Source organism: Capra hircus, chromosome 22 (genome assembly GCF_001704415.2).
Source record: "Capra hircus breed San Clemente chromosome 22, ASM170441v1, whole genome shotgun sequence".
Classification (NCBI taxonomy): Eukaryota; Metazoa; Chordata; class Mammalia; order Artiodactyla; family Bovidae; genus Capra; species Capra hircus.
Genome location: NC_030829.1, coordinates 50,556,679 through 50,573,962, shown reverse-complemented (window position 1 = coordinate 50,573,962; position 17,284 = coordinate 50,556,679). Strand labels below are relative to the sequence as shown.

The 17,284-nt window shown below is 61.1% G+C and overlaps 3 protein-coding genes across 10 annotated transcripts in view; 1 reads left to right on the top strand and 2 right to left on the bottom strand.

The window, feature by feature from the left end:
* The window catches only part of RNF123 (ring finger protein 123), a 27,761-nt gene extending 12,892 nt beyond the window's left edge, over positions 1-14,869 (top strand). For 5 of the 6 annotated variants that reach the window (XM_018066654.1, XM_018066651.1, XM_018066652.1 and 2 more), the window contains exons 22-39: positions 1,167-1,273; positions 1,641-1,839; positions 2,192-2,337; positions 2,629-2,712; positions 3,458-3,565; positions 6,690-6,867; positions 7,610-7,684; positions 7,835-7,922; positions 8,009-8,096; positions 8,177-8,261; positions 9,488-9,627; positions 9,732-9,920; positions 10,005-10,080; positions 10,290-10,374; positions 13,886-14,028; positions 14,176-14,270; positions 14,380-14,465; positions 14,537-14,869. In XM_018066654.1, coding sequence (XP_017922143.1) covers positions 1,167-1,273; positions 1,641-1,839; positions 2,192-2,337; positions 2,629-2,712; positions 3,458-3,565; positions 6,690-6,867; positions 7,610-7,684; positions 7,835-7,922; positions 8,009-8,096; positions 8,177-8,261; positions 9,488-9,627; positions 9,732-9,920; positions 10,005-10,080; positions 10,290-10,374; positions 13,886-14,028; positions 14,176-14,270; positions 14,380-14,465; positions 14,537-14,657 — 2,093 coding nt within the window. In that variant the 3' untranslated portion in view covers positions 14,658-14,869. Of the gene's footprint in view, positions 1-1,166; positions 1,282-1,640; positions 1,840-2,191; positions 2,338-2,628; positions 2,713-3,457; positions 3,566-6,689; positions 6,868-7,609; positions 7,685-7,834; positions 7,923-8,008; positions 8,097-8,176; positions 8,262-9,487; positions 9,628-9,731; positions 9,921-10,004; positions 10,081-10,289; positions 10,375-13,885; positions 14,029-14,175; positions 14,271-14,379; positions 14,466-14,536 lie in introns of all 6 variants that reach the window. The other variant, XM_018066655.1, reaches the window with a different exon arrangement.
* AMIGO3 (adhesion molecule with Ig like domain 3) lies at positions 10,679-13,879 on the bottom strand. Its single transcript, XM_005695955.3, has one exon. It carries the CDS (start codon positions 13,099-13,101, stop codon positions 11,560-11,562), a length of 1,542 nt encoding a protein of 513 aa, XP_005696012.3. The 5' UTR covers positions 13,102-13,879; the 3' UTR covers positions 10,679-11,559.
* Positions 14,839-17,284, bottom strand: GMPPB (GDP-mannose pyrophosphorylase B). 3 transcript variants are annotated; one of them, XM_018066664.1, is made up of 9 exons: positions 16,906-17,281; positions 16,710-16,790; positions 16,574-16,622; positions 16,294-16,436; positions 15,926-16,084; positions 15,761-15,839; positions 15,559-15,686; positions 15,294-15,476; positions 14,839-15,218 (listed from the first exon to the last, which is right to left on the bottom strand). In XM_018066664.1, the coding sequence occupies exons 1-9, from the start codon at positions 17,032-17,034 to the stop codon at positions 15,087-15,089; spliced, it is 1,083 nt and encodes a 360-aa protein (XP_017922153.1). In that variant the 5' UTR covers positions 17,035-17,281; the 3' UTR covers positions 14,839-15,086. The 3 variants fall into 3 exon arrangements, with proteins under 3 accessions (XP_017922153.1, XP_017922152.1, XP_017922154.1); XM_018066665.1 differs by having other exon boundaries at positions 15,075-15,218; positions 15,298-15,476; positions 16,906-17,283; XM_018066663.1 differs by having other exon boundaries at positions 14,844-15,476; positions 16,906-17,284.

Below are 17,284 nucleotides of genomic sequence, written 5' to 3'. Positions count from 1 at the left end.
CCAGCCCAGCCTTGACTGCTGAGCTGCGCTATGTCCACCAGAGGGCGCCCGAGCTTCCCACCTGCTCAGCGGGGAAGATGTGGCTTTCCCTCCTCTGCCTCGGGCTGTCGTCCAGCTATTCCTGCCCCTGCACCCACCCCAGAGGAGGTCTGGGAGCTCTGTCGTGAAATCCGGGGCTGATGGATCGGGGCAACCTTGGGGTCTTGGTGAGGGGTGGCATGGGGTGAGGTGGCGCGTGTTTGCTGCTTGAGCGGCTTTCGAGGATGAGCACAAGCGGCTCCGGTGCAGAGGGCTGAGGGCACGGTGTGAGCGGTGGCAGAGGTGCCAGCGGTGGCCTAGCACGGCCTGGAGAGCTGTGCCGGAGAGGAAAATGAGAGGCGGGAAGCGGTGGGAGACGAGGCCCGGGAGGCTGCAGGGCGGAGTCTGAGGGCCTGTGGGCTACAGAGTTGCTGGAGGCTCCTTCGGGGACAGGGGTAGCTTTGGAAGGTCCTGAAGCAGAGGAGCAAGGTTGGGGTTGGGAGTCTGCATTGTAAGAAGCTCCCTCTGGACGCTGGGATGTGGAGGGTGGAGTGCAAGGGCCCAGAAAGGAGACAAGGGAGCAAAGTCATCCAGGCAGCAGAGGAGATGGGAGGACGTGGGGGGGAGAGGAGGGGTCAAGGATGACCCCAGGCTTCCTGCCAGAGGCTGTGGGGTTGAGGCCCCCTCAGGAACAGGAGCTGCAGGAGAGGGTAGTGCGGTGTGTTTGAGGGCTCAGCGATGCAGCCGGGACGAAGGCCTGGGCTGGAGGCGGAGCTGTTATGTCTGGCTGTCAGAATAGAGGTGGAGACAGGTCTGCAGTGAGGCAGGGACAGCTCTGGATCAGCTTCAGTTTACGGAGCAGGACAAGGAGGAAAGTCAGAGGCGTAGGGGGGCCCTGGACAGAGTGAGGTCATTGAGATAAAGACAGAGGGAGTGACGGGAGAGCCTCCTGCCTCATGCAGCAGGACTTGCCCCACGAGACCCAGGGCCTTGGGGTGCAGAGTGAAGGCTGGGTTGGAGCAGGTGGACGGCAGGGTGCAGGCACCATGGTCAATGTGATTCCAGCACCTTCTTGCTGCCCTGAGCAGCTCCACCTGTGACCCCTCTCCCCTCCACTAGCCTGAGAGCCTTCCTTTCCTTCCTCCTAGATGACCTTGCCTCCAAGGCCAACATCCTAATCGACCCGCTGGAGCTCCAGGCGACCACCATGGATGACCTGGATGAGGATGAGGAGCCAGCCCCGGCTGCGGCCCAGGTGCCGCGGTAGGGGCAGGCGGGGGCTTTGTGTTGGGCTGTCCCTTTAGCATCAGGGCTGGAATGTCACACAGGCCATCTCCCCATCCGTGCCAGCAAGGAGCTTGTCACCCGGCAGGGTCCCGTGCTGTAGGGGAGGCATGGAGGGCCGGTGTGTGGGAGGGCTGCCAGTTGCTGAGGTGATACGAGACCCCGGGCCTTGAGAGGCACAGTGAATGCTGGGCGGGGGCAGTTGGAGGACGAGGTGCAGCCGTGCGGTAAACAGGGCCCCGTGGGGCCTATCCCCCAGCCCACGAGTCAAGGGAGCCCCGAGCGGGCCCAGGCCCTGGGATCGTTGAGTGGAGTCTGGCCTCCTCTCTCCACCGCAGCGCCCCATGCAGGCCTTGGCCGTGGGGGGCGCACTGCCCCTGCCTCGGCCCGGCTGGCTCAGTTCTCCAACCCTGGGCCGAGCCAACCGCTTCCTCAGCACCGCAGCTGTGAGCCTGATGACCCCACGGCGGCCCCTGAGCGCCTCGGAGAAAGTGAAGGTCCGCACGCTGAGTGCAGAGCAGAGGACCCGCGAGGACAGTAGGTGCCAGGCAGGGCCAGGCGGGGCCCCCCTGACAGAACCTTCTGTCCTGTGAGACTCTCGCACGCAAAGCCAAGTGCACCCGTTCCCTCCTGGTCCTGTGGCCTGGCAGCATCTCAAGGGTATGGGAAGTGCACTCTGAGGGCGGGAGATCGATGCTACAGAAATAGGTCCTGGAGGCAGGACCTTCCCCACCCCCACCCGGCTCCCACATTCTCCCTGCAGGTCCCTCCTGGGGCCTGAGCCCGGGCCGCGGGCGAGGGCTCCCTTCTGCTGCGAGGCCCCTCCTGGCTCCATAGGCTTAGACAAGAACTGGAATGGCCCTGACCCTGTCCTTCCCCTGTTCCCTAGTCGAGGGTAGCCAGTGGAATGAGGGCCTGCTGGTGGGGCGGCCCCCTGAGGAACCTGAGCAGCCCCTCACCGAGAATTCCCTGCTGGAAGTCCTAGATGGCGCCGTCATGATGTATAACCTCAGTGTGCACCAGCAGCTGGGCAAGGTCTCGCATGCGTGTGTCACGTGTTGTGTTTCTGTGTGCGTCTGTGTGTGCCCATGAGCCCACTTTCTGCAGGGGTGCCTGGGCACAGCTGTGCATGTGAGCATACGTCACAGCAAGACTAGTGTTTCTGCCAGTGCCCTTTGGGCCTGACCCAGTTGATTTCTGTGGGAGGGGGCTGTCCTCCTAAGGTGACGCATTTGGTGGGGCTGGGGTCCGGGCTGTGTGGAGAACCCTGTGCAAGGTGCCCAAGGGTCCCCCTGGACGTGTGGTGTCTGCTGTCCGGTGCTCTAGATGGTGGGAGTGTCCGATGATGTCAACGAGTATGCGATGGCCCTGCGGGACACAGAGGACAAGCTCCGCCGGTGCCCCAAGCGGGTAAGGTGGGCGGGCGGGTGGAACTTGGGGAGAGTGGGCTGTGGCAGAGGGCGGCTCGCTCGCTGGGGGTCCCCAGGGAAGCCCACGAAGGAAACCTGCTCCCTGCCCCTGAGGGCTGCCCAGCAGCTCCCCTGTCCCCACCCCCCGCCCGGGCCGGCCCACGGCAGTGAGAGTGGGGCCGGCAGCAGGCCCAGGTCCGGCCTGAGCCCTGTTAGCAAGCCGTGGCCTGTGCCAAGGTGCCCGCAGCCGGCCACTAAGTGCTGACGCACACCCGCTCTCCTCATCAATTATGGATTCGCCCCGAGTGCTTGCTCGGCCACGTGCAGAGTCAGCAGCAAGCAGGGCCTGCCACCCCGCCTCCCCTGGAGTCCCTGTGCCGCAGCTCTCCAAGCTGGGGACCAGAGCCATTCCCTGTCCAGGCAGCCCCCGGCCCGCACCTGCCTGCCCACAGAGCCCAGGCCTGTTCAGGGCAAAAGCAGCTGCCAGAGCTGCAGTTCTAGCCTGGCATTCCTGGGGGGTCCCCACCACAGGCTCAGCTCAGCCCCACGTCCATGCTCTAAGGGGCCCCGAGGCCCTGGCTTGCCCAGGCCCACCAGCAGGTCAGACTGAGGAGGGTTTTGAAGAGTGGAGCCTGGTCCACCCCGCCCTGTGCCTGCCCCGGGCACAGTGGGCCCTGCCAAGCTGTGTGGGTCTAGGTACGGGGCCCTGTGCTGACTGCCCTCTGCTCCTCCTCCTCTGGTGGCAGAGGAAGGACATCCTGGCGGAGCTGAGCAAGAGCCAGAAGGTCTTCTCAGAAAAGCTGGACCACCTCAGCCGCCGCCTGGCCTGGGTCCACGCCGCCGTTTACTCCCAGGTGAGCAGGGTGGCCTCGGCCCGCGGCTGCTCCCTCCGCCAGCTCACGGACTGGCCACTGACTGGGCCCGGGGGCGCCGCCCCTTGGTGCCCCCTGCCCTCCTGGGCCTCGGGCACACACCTGACCCTCCCAGCTCCTCAGGCTCCCTCCCACCCTGTGTCATAACCCGATCTTTTCATGCCCATGAACTCAAGCAGATGCCGTCCATGGGCCACAGTTCCCCGTTCCAGCTCTCATGGTCCCTCTTAGAGGACCAGTCTGTCCCGCCTGCCCCCGGGCCTGCTGCCTGTCCTCCTCTTCTCCCAGCACGTCCAGGGCTCTTGGCCTCCCCAGCCTGAGTCTGCTTCTCAGACTCCCTCCATTCCCTGCTGTTAAGGACACTGGGTTGTTCCCTCCTCACTCACTCATTCCCTCATTCACTGAATAATGTGCCCAGATCCTGGAGAATGCCACATGCCTTCGTGACCTGGTAGCTCAGCAACAAACCAGAAAGCTGAGTCTGCCCTCCCAGGACAGACGAACAGACAGTGACTCCTGCTGTGACTGTTTTGACATCCCTCTCCCGGCCCTGGCCCCCAGCACTTGTTTTATCTCCCCGGCTGCCCTGGCATCTCCCCTGCAACCAAGCGAGCGCCCCTGGATGCTCCCCAGGTGCCTGTGTCAGGGCATCTGTTCACCTTCGTGGACATGCCCCTCCCGCACGAGTGGGTGATCACAGCCCTGTCTCTACCCGGCCGTCTCTGCTTGCTCTCTCTGCGGGTGGCTCCTCCCCAACCCCACCCACCTGCACCTGTCACCCCTCTGCTCCAGCCCCACAAAGATGGGCACTGTCTTCCCACCACCGGGATTTCATGCCCATCCACCTCCCTCCATAGGCAGTCTTGCCACCCCTCCTTCACTGTCTTCTTCACCCTCCCATCTCTCTACCTTCTTTTTGAATCATGATAAACTATACACAACATAAAGTTTACCACCTTAACCATTTGAAAAAATCATGGTAACATACAATAGGTGGCTTACCATCTTGATCATTTTAAATGCATGGTTTAACAGCGTTGTGTGTTTACACTGTTGGGCAGCCACCGCCAGAACTCTCTCCATCATCTCCCCAAAGTGAAACTTAGGCCCACTAACTCCCCACTGCCCCCGCACCTCTGTTCCCAGTCACGGTTCTCCTTTCTGTCCTTGAAGTTGACTGCGCTTGGTACAGTGCATAAGCAGACTTTTGGTCACTGGCTTATTTCGCGTTGCATTACCGTCTCACGGCCCATCTGTGCTGTAGCATATGTCAGGATGTCTTTCCGTTTTGAGACTGAGTAAATAAATATTCCGCTGTGTGTGTATCACGTGTTGTTTACCCACTTATCCCTCTGTGGACATTTGAGGTGGTTCTACCTTTTGGCTATTGTGAATAATACAGCTGTGAACATGGGGTGCTAATACCTTTTCAAGATCCCATGTTTAAAAATTCTGTTGGGTGTATACCCAGAAGCAAAATTGCTGGTTCGTGTGGTAATTCTATTTTTAACTTTTTTGAGGAACTGCCGTATTGTTTCTCGTAGTGGCTGCAGCAGCCCCACTAGCAGGATGCCGGGTTCTAATTTCTGCCTGTCCTCATCAGTAATTGTCACTGAAAAAAATGTTTCACTAATAATAATCCTAACCTGTGTAAACTGGTACGTACTTATGGTTTTGACTCGCATTTCCCTAGAGGTTAGTAACGTTGACCTTGCTGGGTATTTTATATATCCTTCGTTGAAGAAACGTAGTCAATCCTTTTGCTTAGTTTTTAATTTGGTTGTTTTTCTGTTTTTGATTTGTACGAGTTCTTTCTGTATTCTGGATATTAACCCCTTCAGTTCAGTTCAGTTCAGTCGCTCAGTCGTGTCCGACTTTGTGACCCCATGAATCGCAGCACGCCAGGCCTCCCTGTCCATCACCAACTCCCAGAGTTCACTCAGACTCACATCCATCGAGTCAGTGATGCCATCCAGCATCTCATCCTCTGTCGTCCCCTTCTCCTCCTGCCCCCAATCCCTCCCAGCATCAGAGTCTTTTCCAGTGAGTCAGCTCTTCTCATGAGGTGGCCAAAGTACTGGAGTTTTCAGCTTTAGCATCATTCCTTCCAAAGAAATCCCAGGGCTGATCTCCTTCAGAATGGACTGTTGGATCTCCTTGGAGTCCAAGGGACTCTCAAGAGTCTTCTCCAACACCACAGTTCAAAAGCGTCAATTCTTTGGCGCTCAGCCTTCTTCACAGTCCAACTCTCACATCCATACATGACTGGAAAAACCATAGCCCTGACTAGACGGACCTTAGTCGGCAAAGTAATATCTTTGCTTTTGAATATGCTGTCTAGGTTGATCATAGCTTTTCTTCCAAGGAGTAAGTGTCTTTTAATTTCATGGCTGCAGTCACCATCTGCAGTGATTTTGGAGCCCAAAAAAATAAAGTCTGACACTGTTTCCACTGTTTCTCCATCTATTGCCCGTTAACCCCTTAGCACATTACAGCTGACAAATATTTTCTCCCATTCTGTGGGTTGTCTTACTGCTCTGTTGATTGTATTCTTTGATGCACATTTAAAAGTTTTAAAAATATTAATTTGTTTTGCTGCACTGGGTCTTAGTTGAGGCACGTGGACTCTTTAGGTGGGAGCATAGAGTCTTAGCCACTGGACCACCAGGGAAGTCCCTCGCCCCCACAGCCCCTCTGTGCCTCCACACTCCCGGCGGTCCAGCCCTTTGCTGTCCTGGACTTGGCCGTGGCCATAGCTTCCTCGCGGCCTCATCCCCACTTGCCCCTGCAGCCACTTCTGCTCTGGGCAGCTTCTGATCACAAGGCACCCTCTCACTTAAGGCCTTGCGTACCTTAAAACAGTGCAGACAGGCTTCTGGCCGGGGCTGTAGCGCTGCCTTGCCAGGCTGGTGGCCTGTCCTGCCTGCCCAGCAGTGCTTGATCACGCCTACCTGAGCTCCTCTCCCGCTTCCTGGAGTCCAGCCCTTACGTCGTGCTCCTGGGAGAGTTTTCCTCATCCCCTGACTGGGCTGCACCCCATGTCACTCCCTCGCCCCCTGCTCCACAGCAGCCTGGCAGTACCTGTCCGCCCCACCTCCCCCCGCAGGAGAAGATGCAGGACATTTACTGGCTGCTTCGAGTCTGCCTGAGGACCATCGAGCACGGCGACCGCACGGGTTCTCTCTTTGCCTTCATGCCCGAGTTCTACCTGAGCGTGGCCATCAACAGCTACAGCGCCCTCAAGAATTACTTCGGCCCCGTGCACAGCATGGAGGAGCTCCCAGGTGATGGGGCCATTCAGGCTGGGAGGGGGCAGAAAAGCGGGCCTTCGCGGAGCGAGCCCCAGGAGCCCTGTTCTGAGCCCCCACGACCCAGAAGCATAAATCCCACATGGGCTCAGACAGCATCACACAAGTGTCTGCACAAGTCCCGCTTGGCGGAGAGCCCTGTCCTAGGACCAGCAGCCACAGACCTAACAGCTGCCCCCTGCGTGAGGAGGAGAGCAGACAGATGGAGTAGAGGGCGTGAGGGCCCCGCCCCGCCCCACCCCGCCAGGACTGTCACTTCCTTCTTGGTGCTGCTGTGGCCCAGGAGCCAGCCGGCCTCTCACCCTCCGCCCTGGCACTGCCCATGGGGTGTGACATCCCACGCAGGGGCAGGTGGGCTTGCAGATCACAGCAAGGAGCGGGGCCCCTGCTGGTGGCCACAAGGAGCAGGGGCTTCTCTCAGACCCCGGATTCCAGGATGGGCTTGGGTGGATTAGGCTGTGGGCTTTTAGGCTCCTGGCCTGTCCCCTGCCCTGCCCTCGGCCTCGGGGCCTGCCCAGCCCCCTTCCTGAGTCTGTGCCTTAGTCTCTGCCCAACCATTAGTGAACGTACTGCCAAAAGTCCCCAGATGGCAGCTTGGGCCCAGACTGGCCCTTGTAGCTGGCTCTGGAGCCTGCTCCCCAAGCCCACCCACCAAGAGATGTGCCTGCCGCTGGTGTCCGCACTCCCCACCAGCTCATCCTGTCACCCCACCGTGTAGGCTACGAGGAGACCCTGACCCGTCTGGCCGCCATCCTTGCCAAACACTTCGCAGACACACGCATCGTGGGCACTGGTGAGGCACTGGACAGAGGGCTCGAGGGGATGGGCATGGGGTGGCACCCCGGGCTGGCCATTTTCTGCACAGATTGCCGCCCAGGTGGGGGTACTGCATGGGCACCAGGATCATGCCAGGCACCTGCTGAGGTGTGGCCTGTCCTGGCAGACATCCGGGACTCACTGATGCAGGCCCTGGCCAGCTACGTGTGCTATCCCAACTCCCTGCGGGCTGTGGAGCGGATCCCTGAGGAGCAGTGAGTGGGGGTCCGGGGGCGGGGTAGGCATGCTGCCCTGCACAGCACGAGCCTCACCCCGGGCCCACCACCCATTGCTCTTGCAGGCGCATCGCCATGGTGAGGAACCTCCTGGCTCCCTATGAGCAACGGCCCTGGGCCCAGACCAACTGGATCCTGGTTCGGCTCTGGCGGGTAAGGCTGGCTGGAGGGGAAGTGGCTATGGCTGGAGGAGTTTCCCTGCCCCACTGACCTCCTGCCGTCTCTACCCCCAGGGCTGTGGGTTCGGGTACCGCTATACGCGGCTGCCACACCTGCTAAAAACCAAACCTGAGGATGCCAATCTGCCCAGCCTCCAGAGTGAGTACCCAGGTCTGGCAGGCAGGGGGCCCTCACCCACTGCTCTGAGGTTCTCACAGACTTCCCTGCTTCTCCCAGCCCCAGTCCTGGGCTCGTGGTGGGCCCCAAACTTCCTGTCCATCCCCCAGGGTTTCCATTCTCTCCTTCCTCCAATCCGAGGACACTCTGGGACTATCTCTGCAGCCCCATGGGTGCTGGCAGCTCACGCACCGAGTGCACCCTGTCCGTTGTCCTCTGACCCAGCTCCCTGACCTCCAGCCGTGTCCCAACTCCCATCTCCTCTGCCCCTTTACTTCCACCTGGTGGTCCTGGATCTTGGATGCCTGAGTCAAGGCAGGGGCACAGACTAGGGGCTGGCCAGGGCCCCAGAGGGTGTCCATGGTGTTGCCTGGAGGAAGGGGCCATTTATTGGGAGCAAAGTGTTCACTGTCCTGTGAGCCCGAGGACCTTCACTGGGCCCAGCCCAGAGTCTTGGGTGGTCTAGCTTGCAGAGCCTACCTCCCCCACGCTGTACCTGCCCCACAGTGGCTTGCTTTAGCCCACGGGGTGTTTCTGCTCTTGTGGGCAGTGTTTGGGCCTAATGGGGTCCCCAGAGACCAAGGGCCTTGTGGCAAGTCCTTGCCAGTTGCCTTGGTCCTGGCTCTAGGGTAGACCTGAGCTGCCCGTGGAGAGCACGGGGGCAGATCCGCGTCCTGCTGCTGACGGAACTATTGATTTGCTTGGGGGAGGGCTGGCCAGCCCGGGTGCGGCTGAGGGCTCTGGTTACTGCTGCGTGTCAGCCCAGACTTGGCGCCCACCACCTCAGCCATCTGCCAAGGCCACGCCAAGGGCAGCAGAGGACGGGAGAATGGCAAGGCTCAAAGTAGGCTCTTGGGGAGGATGGCCTTGACATGAGTGGAGATGGCTCTGGGCCGCCCTGTCTGTCTAGCACACCCTGAAGGGCAGGTGACTGTGGACTTGCTGGTGCTTGGGGGCCATTCTAGAACTCGAGGTGGGTTGGGGGTTGGGAACAACGGCAGCCTGTGGTTGGCCCAGCAGAGGGAGGGGACAGGTTTAGCCCTAACCCCTGCTAGTGCTGCATGCTGTGCCCAGAGGTTCCCAGAGAGCCGTCTCTCTGTGCTTAACCAGCAGCCCCGTAAGGGAGGACAGAGACGGCAGGCAGGGCCATTGACCGGGGTGTGATGATGCCCAGCTACCGCCCCCCACCCCCCGCCCTGTGCCCGCAGAGCCCTGCCCCTCCACCCTGCTGCAGCAGCACATGGCAGACCTGCTGCGGGAGGGTCCGGACGTGGCCCCCAGCTTCCTCAACAGTGTCCTCAACCAGCTCAACTGGGCCTTCTCTGAGTTCATTGGCATGATCCAGGAGGTGGGTCACAGGGGCGCCCTGTGGGCCGCGGGTGGCAGAGGACGAGGCACCACCTGCAGTGTGGGCAGACCCCTGACGATGCCTGCCCACGTGGCGGGGCTCAGATCCAGCAGGCTGCGGAGCGCCTGGAGCGGAACTACGTGGACAGCCGGCAGCTCAAGGTATGCGCCACCTGCTTTGACCTGTCGGTCAGCCTGCTGCGCGTCCTGGAGATGACCATCACGCTGGTGCCGGAGATCTTCCTCGACTGGGCCCGGCCAACCTCTGAGATGCTGCTGCGGCGGCTCGCACAGGTGTGTCCATCTGGGCAAGGGGTCAGGAGCCTGGGGACACCCTAGTGGTGAGCTCCCCCCCACCAACGGGTTCCTGCCCCACAGCTGCTCAATCAGGTGCTGAACCGGGTGACAGCAGAGAGGAACCTCTTTGACCGTGTGGTCACCCTGCGGCTGCCTGGTGAGGACCCAGAAGCCCGGGACCCAGCACACTGCCGGCCTCGCTTCCTCTGCCTGGAGCAGTGCTGCCTGACCCAACAGCCTACACCAGACCGCCGGGGCCTGGCAAGCCAGCCTAGCTCAGCCGTCTGCGGGGAGGACGGAGGGAAGTGCTGGAGCCCCTGCAGCAAGAGCGCTTTCGAGGCTCACCCCCCACTCCCTTCCCTGCAGGCCTGGAGAGTGTGGACCACTACCCCATTCTGGTGGCAGTGACCGGCATCCTGGTGCGACTCCTGGTGCATGGCCCAGCCTCAGGGTGAGTGCTGGGGAGTGCGCTCCCCTCTGGGGGTGGGCGGGGCCTTCCTGAGGCTCATCCTCACGTGGGCCTCAGTCAGGCCTAGGCACCGAAGGAAGCTAGAAGAGGGGTGAACCCAGTAACGAGTAACTAGGTGGCCATGGCAGCAGCTCGGAGCAGGAGAACCCAGGACCTCAGCAGCGCAGGCGCCCTGGCCTCGGGCACCGAGAGTCAGTGCTAGGGGTGGGGGTGCCATCCTACCATGCCAGGACAGCCCTACTGGGCTTCAGAGCTGAGCACACACACCTGGGTCTGAAGCCTCCAGCAATGAGCACGTACTGCCTTTATTGAGAAATCCCATGACAGCTGGATCCAGGACACTTGTGGGCCCCCTGGCCCAGCCCCGCTCCCTGGCCTCCCCACAGTGGAAGCGGTGAGATGCATGTGAAGCCAGGGCACTACTTTAGCCATTAGGGCTGAGACTAGTGCCAGCCCTTAAGAGGATTCTACCCTCGGGGGATAGCGAGTTCCAGATGGGCCCTCTGGTCTCAGCCAGGCTCGGCTGGCTTTTTACAGACAAGCTGGGGGCACAGGCCGTGGTGCCCCTTACTGCTGTCTTGCAAGCCCATGGGAGAGGGCCTGCCCTCGGTGGCCTGTGATGCCCCAGGGGGTCCCTTAAGGAGCTTACTTGCTGCTTGCCTGCTCACCAGACTGCGTGGACTTGTGAAGCTTGAAGTAGGCTGAATGTAGCTGCACGGGGAGTGGCATTTCACCGGAGCAAGGGCTTGGAATTTCCTCTTTGCACCCTGCGGGTGGGGACTGGTCTTCATTTGAAGTCCTCCTCCTCCTCCCCTGCAGGCTGCTCCCTTCCCCTCCCCTTGGGGTTCGGGAAGTGGTCACCACTCTCCATAATGGCTGGCCGCCTCGCCACCCCACTCATCCTGGGGCTCTAATTGCAAGGGCTCTTCCAGCTGGGCCTTGGTTCCAATCCTCGTGGGCACACGTAGGCCCTGCTAGGTCCCGGTGATGGGGAGAAGCAGGAGAGAGGTAGGGGACCTGAACTGCTCTACCAGTGAGGGGGTCCCTGAGGGAGGCTGGAGGACCAAGCCTAGGGCTTCCCACCAGCAGCTGGCAGTTGTTCGGGCAGCAGCTGGGAGCAGGGCAAGCAGTGGGCAGGCAGCGGCCTCAGTGGGGGCCATGGGCAGCCTAGGTCATCACCAGACCTTCAGAGGCTGTGGAGCTAGTGGACTCGGAGCCGGCCTTGAGCCGCAGGCCCGAGGGATTGTAGAGGTCGAAGTCTTCAGCTACCGCTAGCTGCACACGACCATTGAGGCCCCTCCTGCCAGGCTCCAGAAAGACCACGTGCTTGTGGACACTGGCTTTGCGGCTGGGTGCGTCGGGTGGCGTGGTGCTGAGCACCGAGGACTGTGCGCTCAGCTCCCGGAGCGGGCTGGGTGTCTGGGGCCAGCGGCGGCAGCGGTGGCAGCAGCGGCAGGTGCGGAGGTAGCAGCGGCGGCAGCCGGGGCAGGGGGGCGCAAACAGGTAGAGGAGTACGAGCGTCAGGCCCACGGCGCAGCCCAGCAGCGTGGTGAAGCCAGTGTTGAAAGCGTTGGGCTCCAGGTGGGGAAAGGCCACGCTCACGTTGTACTCGTGCGTCTGGTTGTGAGGCAGGCGGGGCCCAGTGGCCAGGCACACAAAGATACCCTCGTGCCACGGCTGCACACTCCTGATGGCCAGGCTGCCATCGGCCAGCACGGCGATGCTGCCATTGCGAGATCCTGGTGCCACGAGCAGCTCGTGCTGCGGGGAGACCCAGGCCACACGCAGGGCTGGGGCGCTGGTGTTGCAGTGTAGCCGCAGGGACCGCCCCACCTGCACGTGCAGCTGCTCTTCTGGCCGCTCCAGGCCCTGAGCCAGGGCCACCGAGCAGTTCTCGAAGACACGGCTGTGCGCAAAGAAGCGCACGCGGGAGGCGGGTACCTTGAAGGCCTGGCAGGTGTACTCGCGGGCAAAGTCGCTCACGGCGCTGAGCCCCCGCTGGTGCCAGCGTCGCAGCAGGTGGTAGAGACGGCAGTCACAGGGTAACGGGTTGTTGTGCAGGTAAAGGCCATTCTTGAGAAAGGCAGGCAGCGCAGCCAGGTCAGGCACAGGGGTGCGTTCTATGTGGTTGGAGGAGAGATCCAGAATACGAAGGTGGGCAGCGCCCAGCCCATGTAGGTGGTTGAAAGAGAAGGATGAGAGTTCGTTGCAGCCCAGGTAGAGACGACTGAGCGTGCCCAAGTGGTGGAAGGCACGTTCGTCCAAGTGCGCCAGGTGGTTATTGAACAGAAACAGCGTCTCCAGCGCTCCCAGCCCGTCGAGGTCGTGGCGGCCAAGTGCCCGCAGGGCGTTAGATGATAGATCGAGCAGCCGCAGGCCAGCACTGGCGTTGGTGAAAACTCCCCGACCCAGCGCCTCCAGCTCATTGTGATTTAAATGCAGGGCGCGGAGCCGGGAGAGGGGCGCCAGCCAGCCGGGGGGCAGGCGCTGGAGCCCATTGTGGCTCAAGTCGAGGTCTGCAGCCGCAGCCGGTAACGTAACCGGCACCTCCCGCAGCCCCAGGCCGGCGCAATCCAGCAGGTCGGCAGCACAAACGCATTTGTGGGGACAGTTATGAGGCTCGTGGGGCAGGAAGCTGTCCGAGTCCTGGGTGCCTAACGTGACACTCAGCAGGCACAGTAGTGTGCTCTGCAGCACCAGCCGGGCCATATCGGAGGCTGCCGGGGCCCAGGACAGGGCAGGTCCGTGGGCAGCACAGATCCGAGACTCACCCGCTTCTCCGGTGAGAAGTGCCGGGCGACGGTCAGCGAGCCAGGACGCGGGCGCTGTCTCGCAAGGCCGACTAGTTCCAGGTTTGGAGATGTGAGTTGAGCCACGCCCTTCTCGGGCTTCCCCAGCTCCCTCCTGAGTGCCTTCCTGAGCGCGCTCAAGCTTCTAAATACTCCCGGGGAGGCGATTTCTCAGGGGGCGGGGCCGCCGGCTCCCATTGGCTCCCACTGGAGGGGCGGGGCCGCCGCGTCCCGCCCCCCCCCGCGACAGTAGTCCTCGCGTGGCCGCCAGGGGGCGTGAGTTTGGCCGGCGGCTTTCCAGAGGACCTGTCTCCCGGAAGAGAAGAGGAAGCCTGGGAGGTACGCCTTCCAGCTGCTTGTGTTTTTTTTTTTTTTTTTGAAGATAAACGTGTATTAGGGAGATGGTGTTTTCCTTGAAGGATTATTGTGTATGAGGGGCAGATGTTTCTTTTGTAGGATTAGTATGTGAGAGAGAGCAAGTGGACTTTCACCATCTCATGGTGGTGCCCCCTTTGACCTGCTCAGGAGCGGGTCCTTACTGGGATCTAGGACTTTACTGGGAGGATCAGAGAGCAACAGGGAGATAGGGTGGGACGAACAAGGAGGTAATGGGAATGGGCCGGACTTTCACAGGACCCCACCCCTCCAATAAAAAGGATTTCAGGCCCAGGCTCCTGACTTCCCTTGTGCCCTCTCCTATCTAGGACTGAGAGAGCCACGTCAGTGCTCCTGGCTGACCCCTGCTTCCAGCTCCGCTCCATATCCTACCTGTTGGGGCAGCCGGAGCCCCCAGCCCCTGGCACTGCCCTGCCTGCCCCTGACCGGAAGCACTTCTCCCTACAGAGCTGTAAGTGGGCCAGGGAAGACAGGGATTTGGGGCTGGGTCAAGTCAGTCGTCTTAAGAGCAAATTCCCAGGCTGGAAATACTCAAGAGGCACTGGGTTCTGCGGCCACATTTGGCCTGACACCTCCTCCCACCCCACCCCCGCCACAGATACAGATTACATCAGCGTGGAGGAGCTGGGCCAGGTGGAACAGATGTTGGCACACCTAACCTCTGCATCTGCGCAGGTGGCAGCTGCCTCCCTGGTGAGTGGGGCCACAGCAGCTCAGTACATGTCAGCACAACTGTGTGTGTCCCGCACAACCACTTGTCTGGGTGTCTGACTCAGCCCACCCTGCACTCTGCTCCCTGCAGCCCACCAGTGAGGAAGACCTCTGCCCCATCTGCTACGCTCACCCCATCTCTGCCGTGTTCCAGCCCTGTGGCCACAAGTCCTGCAAGTACGTGGGCCCTAGGGCACAGGGGGTGGGGGCGGGGCTGTACCGGCCACTGGCACGCCCTCCTGTTGCAGAGCCTGCATTGACCAGCACCTGATGAACAATAAGGACTGCTTCTTCTGCAAAGCCACCATCGTGTCGGTGGAGGACTGGGACAAGGCCGCCCACGCAAGTGCCACTTCCTCGGCTGCCTAGGCCCGCCTGGCCCACACGCAGGAACCTCCACCCCTCAACTCAAAGCCAGGCTGGGCCCTGTTCATGAGCCCCTGGCCCCGTCCCCCTCCCCACCCCATCCCACCTCCTCGCCTGTGTGAACCGCGTCAGCAGGGGCCCAGCTGTGCCCTATTTGTGCCTCAGCTTGATTTTCAGTCAGGGCCGCAGTGAGCATTAAATTATTATTCCATACAGTCCCGGCCCAGTTGTTCTTAAGGGAGTGGGCTTTGTAGGGTATGTCCAACAAGGATCTTGTCAGATTATGTCCATGGGAGAAGGCAGGTGTCTGGCAACTTCAGCCTCGTCCAGTCCTCCCCAGTCACATGGCAGCGAGTCCAGGGCCTTTGGACGTGTCGAGCCAGAGTTCTCCTTGTCACTGGGAAACGGGCTCGGCCGGCCCCGCAGCAGCCCTCACATGATGATGCGCGGCTCTGGCACCGACTCGCCAATGGATTTGTGGGGCAGGACGCTGGCCCCGTTGAGGTAGAGCTCGTCGTTGACGATGACGTCCTCGCCCAGCACTGTCACATTCTCCATGCGCACCTGCGGGGAGGAGGCAGGCACGGCAGTGAGGCAGGAGCGGTCCCCACCCTCCCCACCGAGCCCCGCCGAGCGTACCCACTGGCCCACGCGGCAGCGCCAGCCCACGATACAGGACTCCAGCCAGGAGTGGGAGCGGATGTGGGCGTCTCGCAGCACGGTGCACCGCCGAATGCACACGCCATCCTCCACCACCACACCGGGGCCCAGACTCACATTGGGGCCGATGCTGCAGTTCTCACCGATACGGGCACTTGGGTCCTGAGGACAGCGGAGAAAACCCAGTGGGCCACCTGTCCTCCAGGATGGAGGGGACAGATCATGGGCTGGGCAAGGGCCTCACCACCAGCACGTTGCCCACAATGCCAGGGCCTGAGCACAGCTGCTCAGGATGCTTCTGTCGCAGTGACTGTAGAAAGAGGCACATGCCGGTGAGGAAATCCTTGGGCTGCCCGATGTCCATCCAGAAGCCTGCAGGGGGAGAATGCATCAGGAGGCTCAGCCCAGCCACAGACCACCCCCACCCGGTGGCATCCCTGCCTCACCCTGCAACTCCATGGCATAGAGCTGCCCTTCCTTGGCCATGACAGGGAAGATCTCCTTCTCAATGGATGTGGGCTGCAGCTGTGAGAGTGGGCAGCTCGTGAGCAGGGTCATGGCAGTGGTGGCCTGTCCTACCCCAGCCCACCCAGCAGCTGGCTTCTACACACCTGGATGCGCCGTAGCACTGAAGGACTCAGGATGTACATGCCTGCATTGATCTTGTTGGACACAAACACCTGCGGCTTCTCCACGAACCGGTGAATGCGGCCTGTGTCTGCCTCACACACCACCACACCGTACTTAGAGGGTTCCTCCACTTTGGTCACCTGAGTGCAGCGGGACTTCAGGCCTAGTCCAGTACTCCTGAGCCTTGATGTACATGCTGTCCTAAATTTCCCATGCTTTGTCCCCAGTGTTTAAAGACAAAAACTGCACAGCTCTACACCCACAACACCACTGGGTAGTTAAGGCTGCAGAGTTGGAGATACTGGGCATGAGGACATGAATATCAGAGAAAGAAAACGTGCTATCTTACCAGGATGGAGCCCTCCTGACCATGGTGCCGGTGGAACTGCACCATGGCTTCGAAGGGGAAATCGCAGATCACATCACTGTTGAGGACGAAAAAAGGGTCTGCAGTCTCACAGAGCAAGTCTCGGGCCAGGGCCAGGGGCCCAGCTAGGGGAAACGAAGAGGCCAGCATCATCTTGAGGGTCTGAGCCCCTGGAACCAGGCTCAGCAATCCCCATCCAAGCGTAATCTTGCCCTTTCCTGGCCCTAAACCCTCTCCAAGCGATCACTCTGTCTCTCCTGACCTGTCCCCAAAGGCTCCTCTTCGTGGGACATGGAGATTCGGATTCCTAGCTGGAAGGGAGAAACGCCTCCGTCAGTTTCCTCTCATCAGAGTGAAGAGCAGGGACCAAGGGAAAGGGCCCAAAGTCAGTACCTCACCTTTTGCTCCTGCGCTTTCATTTCCTTCTCCAACAACTGAGACATATAACTCACGGCCAGAATCACGTGGTCCACGCCGGCCTGGGGGATAGAACAGCGCCGGCCGCCAGGCGGGCTCAGCCGAAGGCACGGACGTCCCCGATCCCCAATCCCTGGCCAGTCCCACGACCTACCAAGACCCCGACCCGGGCCTTACCGCAGCCAGCGCCTCCACTTGATGCAGCAAGATGGGCTTATTGCAGAAGTCCACCAGCGGCTTCGGGATGCTTAGCGTCAGCGGCCGCAGACGCGTCCCATAACCGCCCACCAAAATCAGTGCCTTCATTGCACCTGTGGCCGGCCAAAGAGCGAGTCCGAGGCTCCGAGGTGTCCACGGCCCGCCTAGCGGAACCCTGCAGCACACTCCCGCCGCCGTGCCCTTCACTAGCCAGACTGACCAACTGTGACTCTGCCCTGTCCGCCCAGTCCGCGCTAACGTTAGCTCCGCGGCCACAGCAAACGGGGACGCTACGCCGGACGGAGAGCTTCAGGCTCCTACCTCCGGCTGGCGGCGGGCGGGAAGTGACGTGATGCTC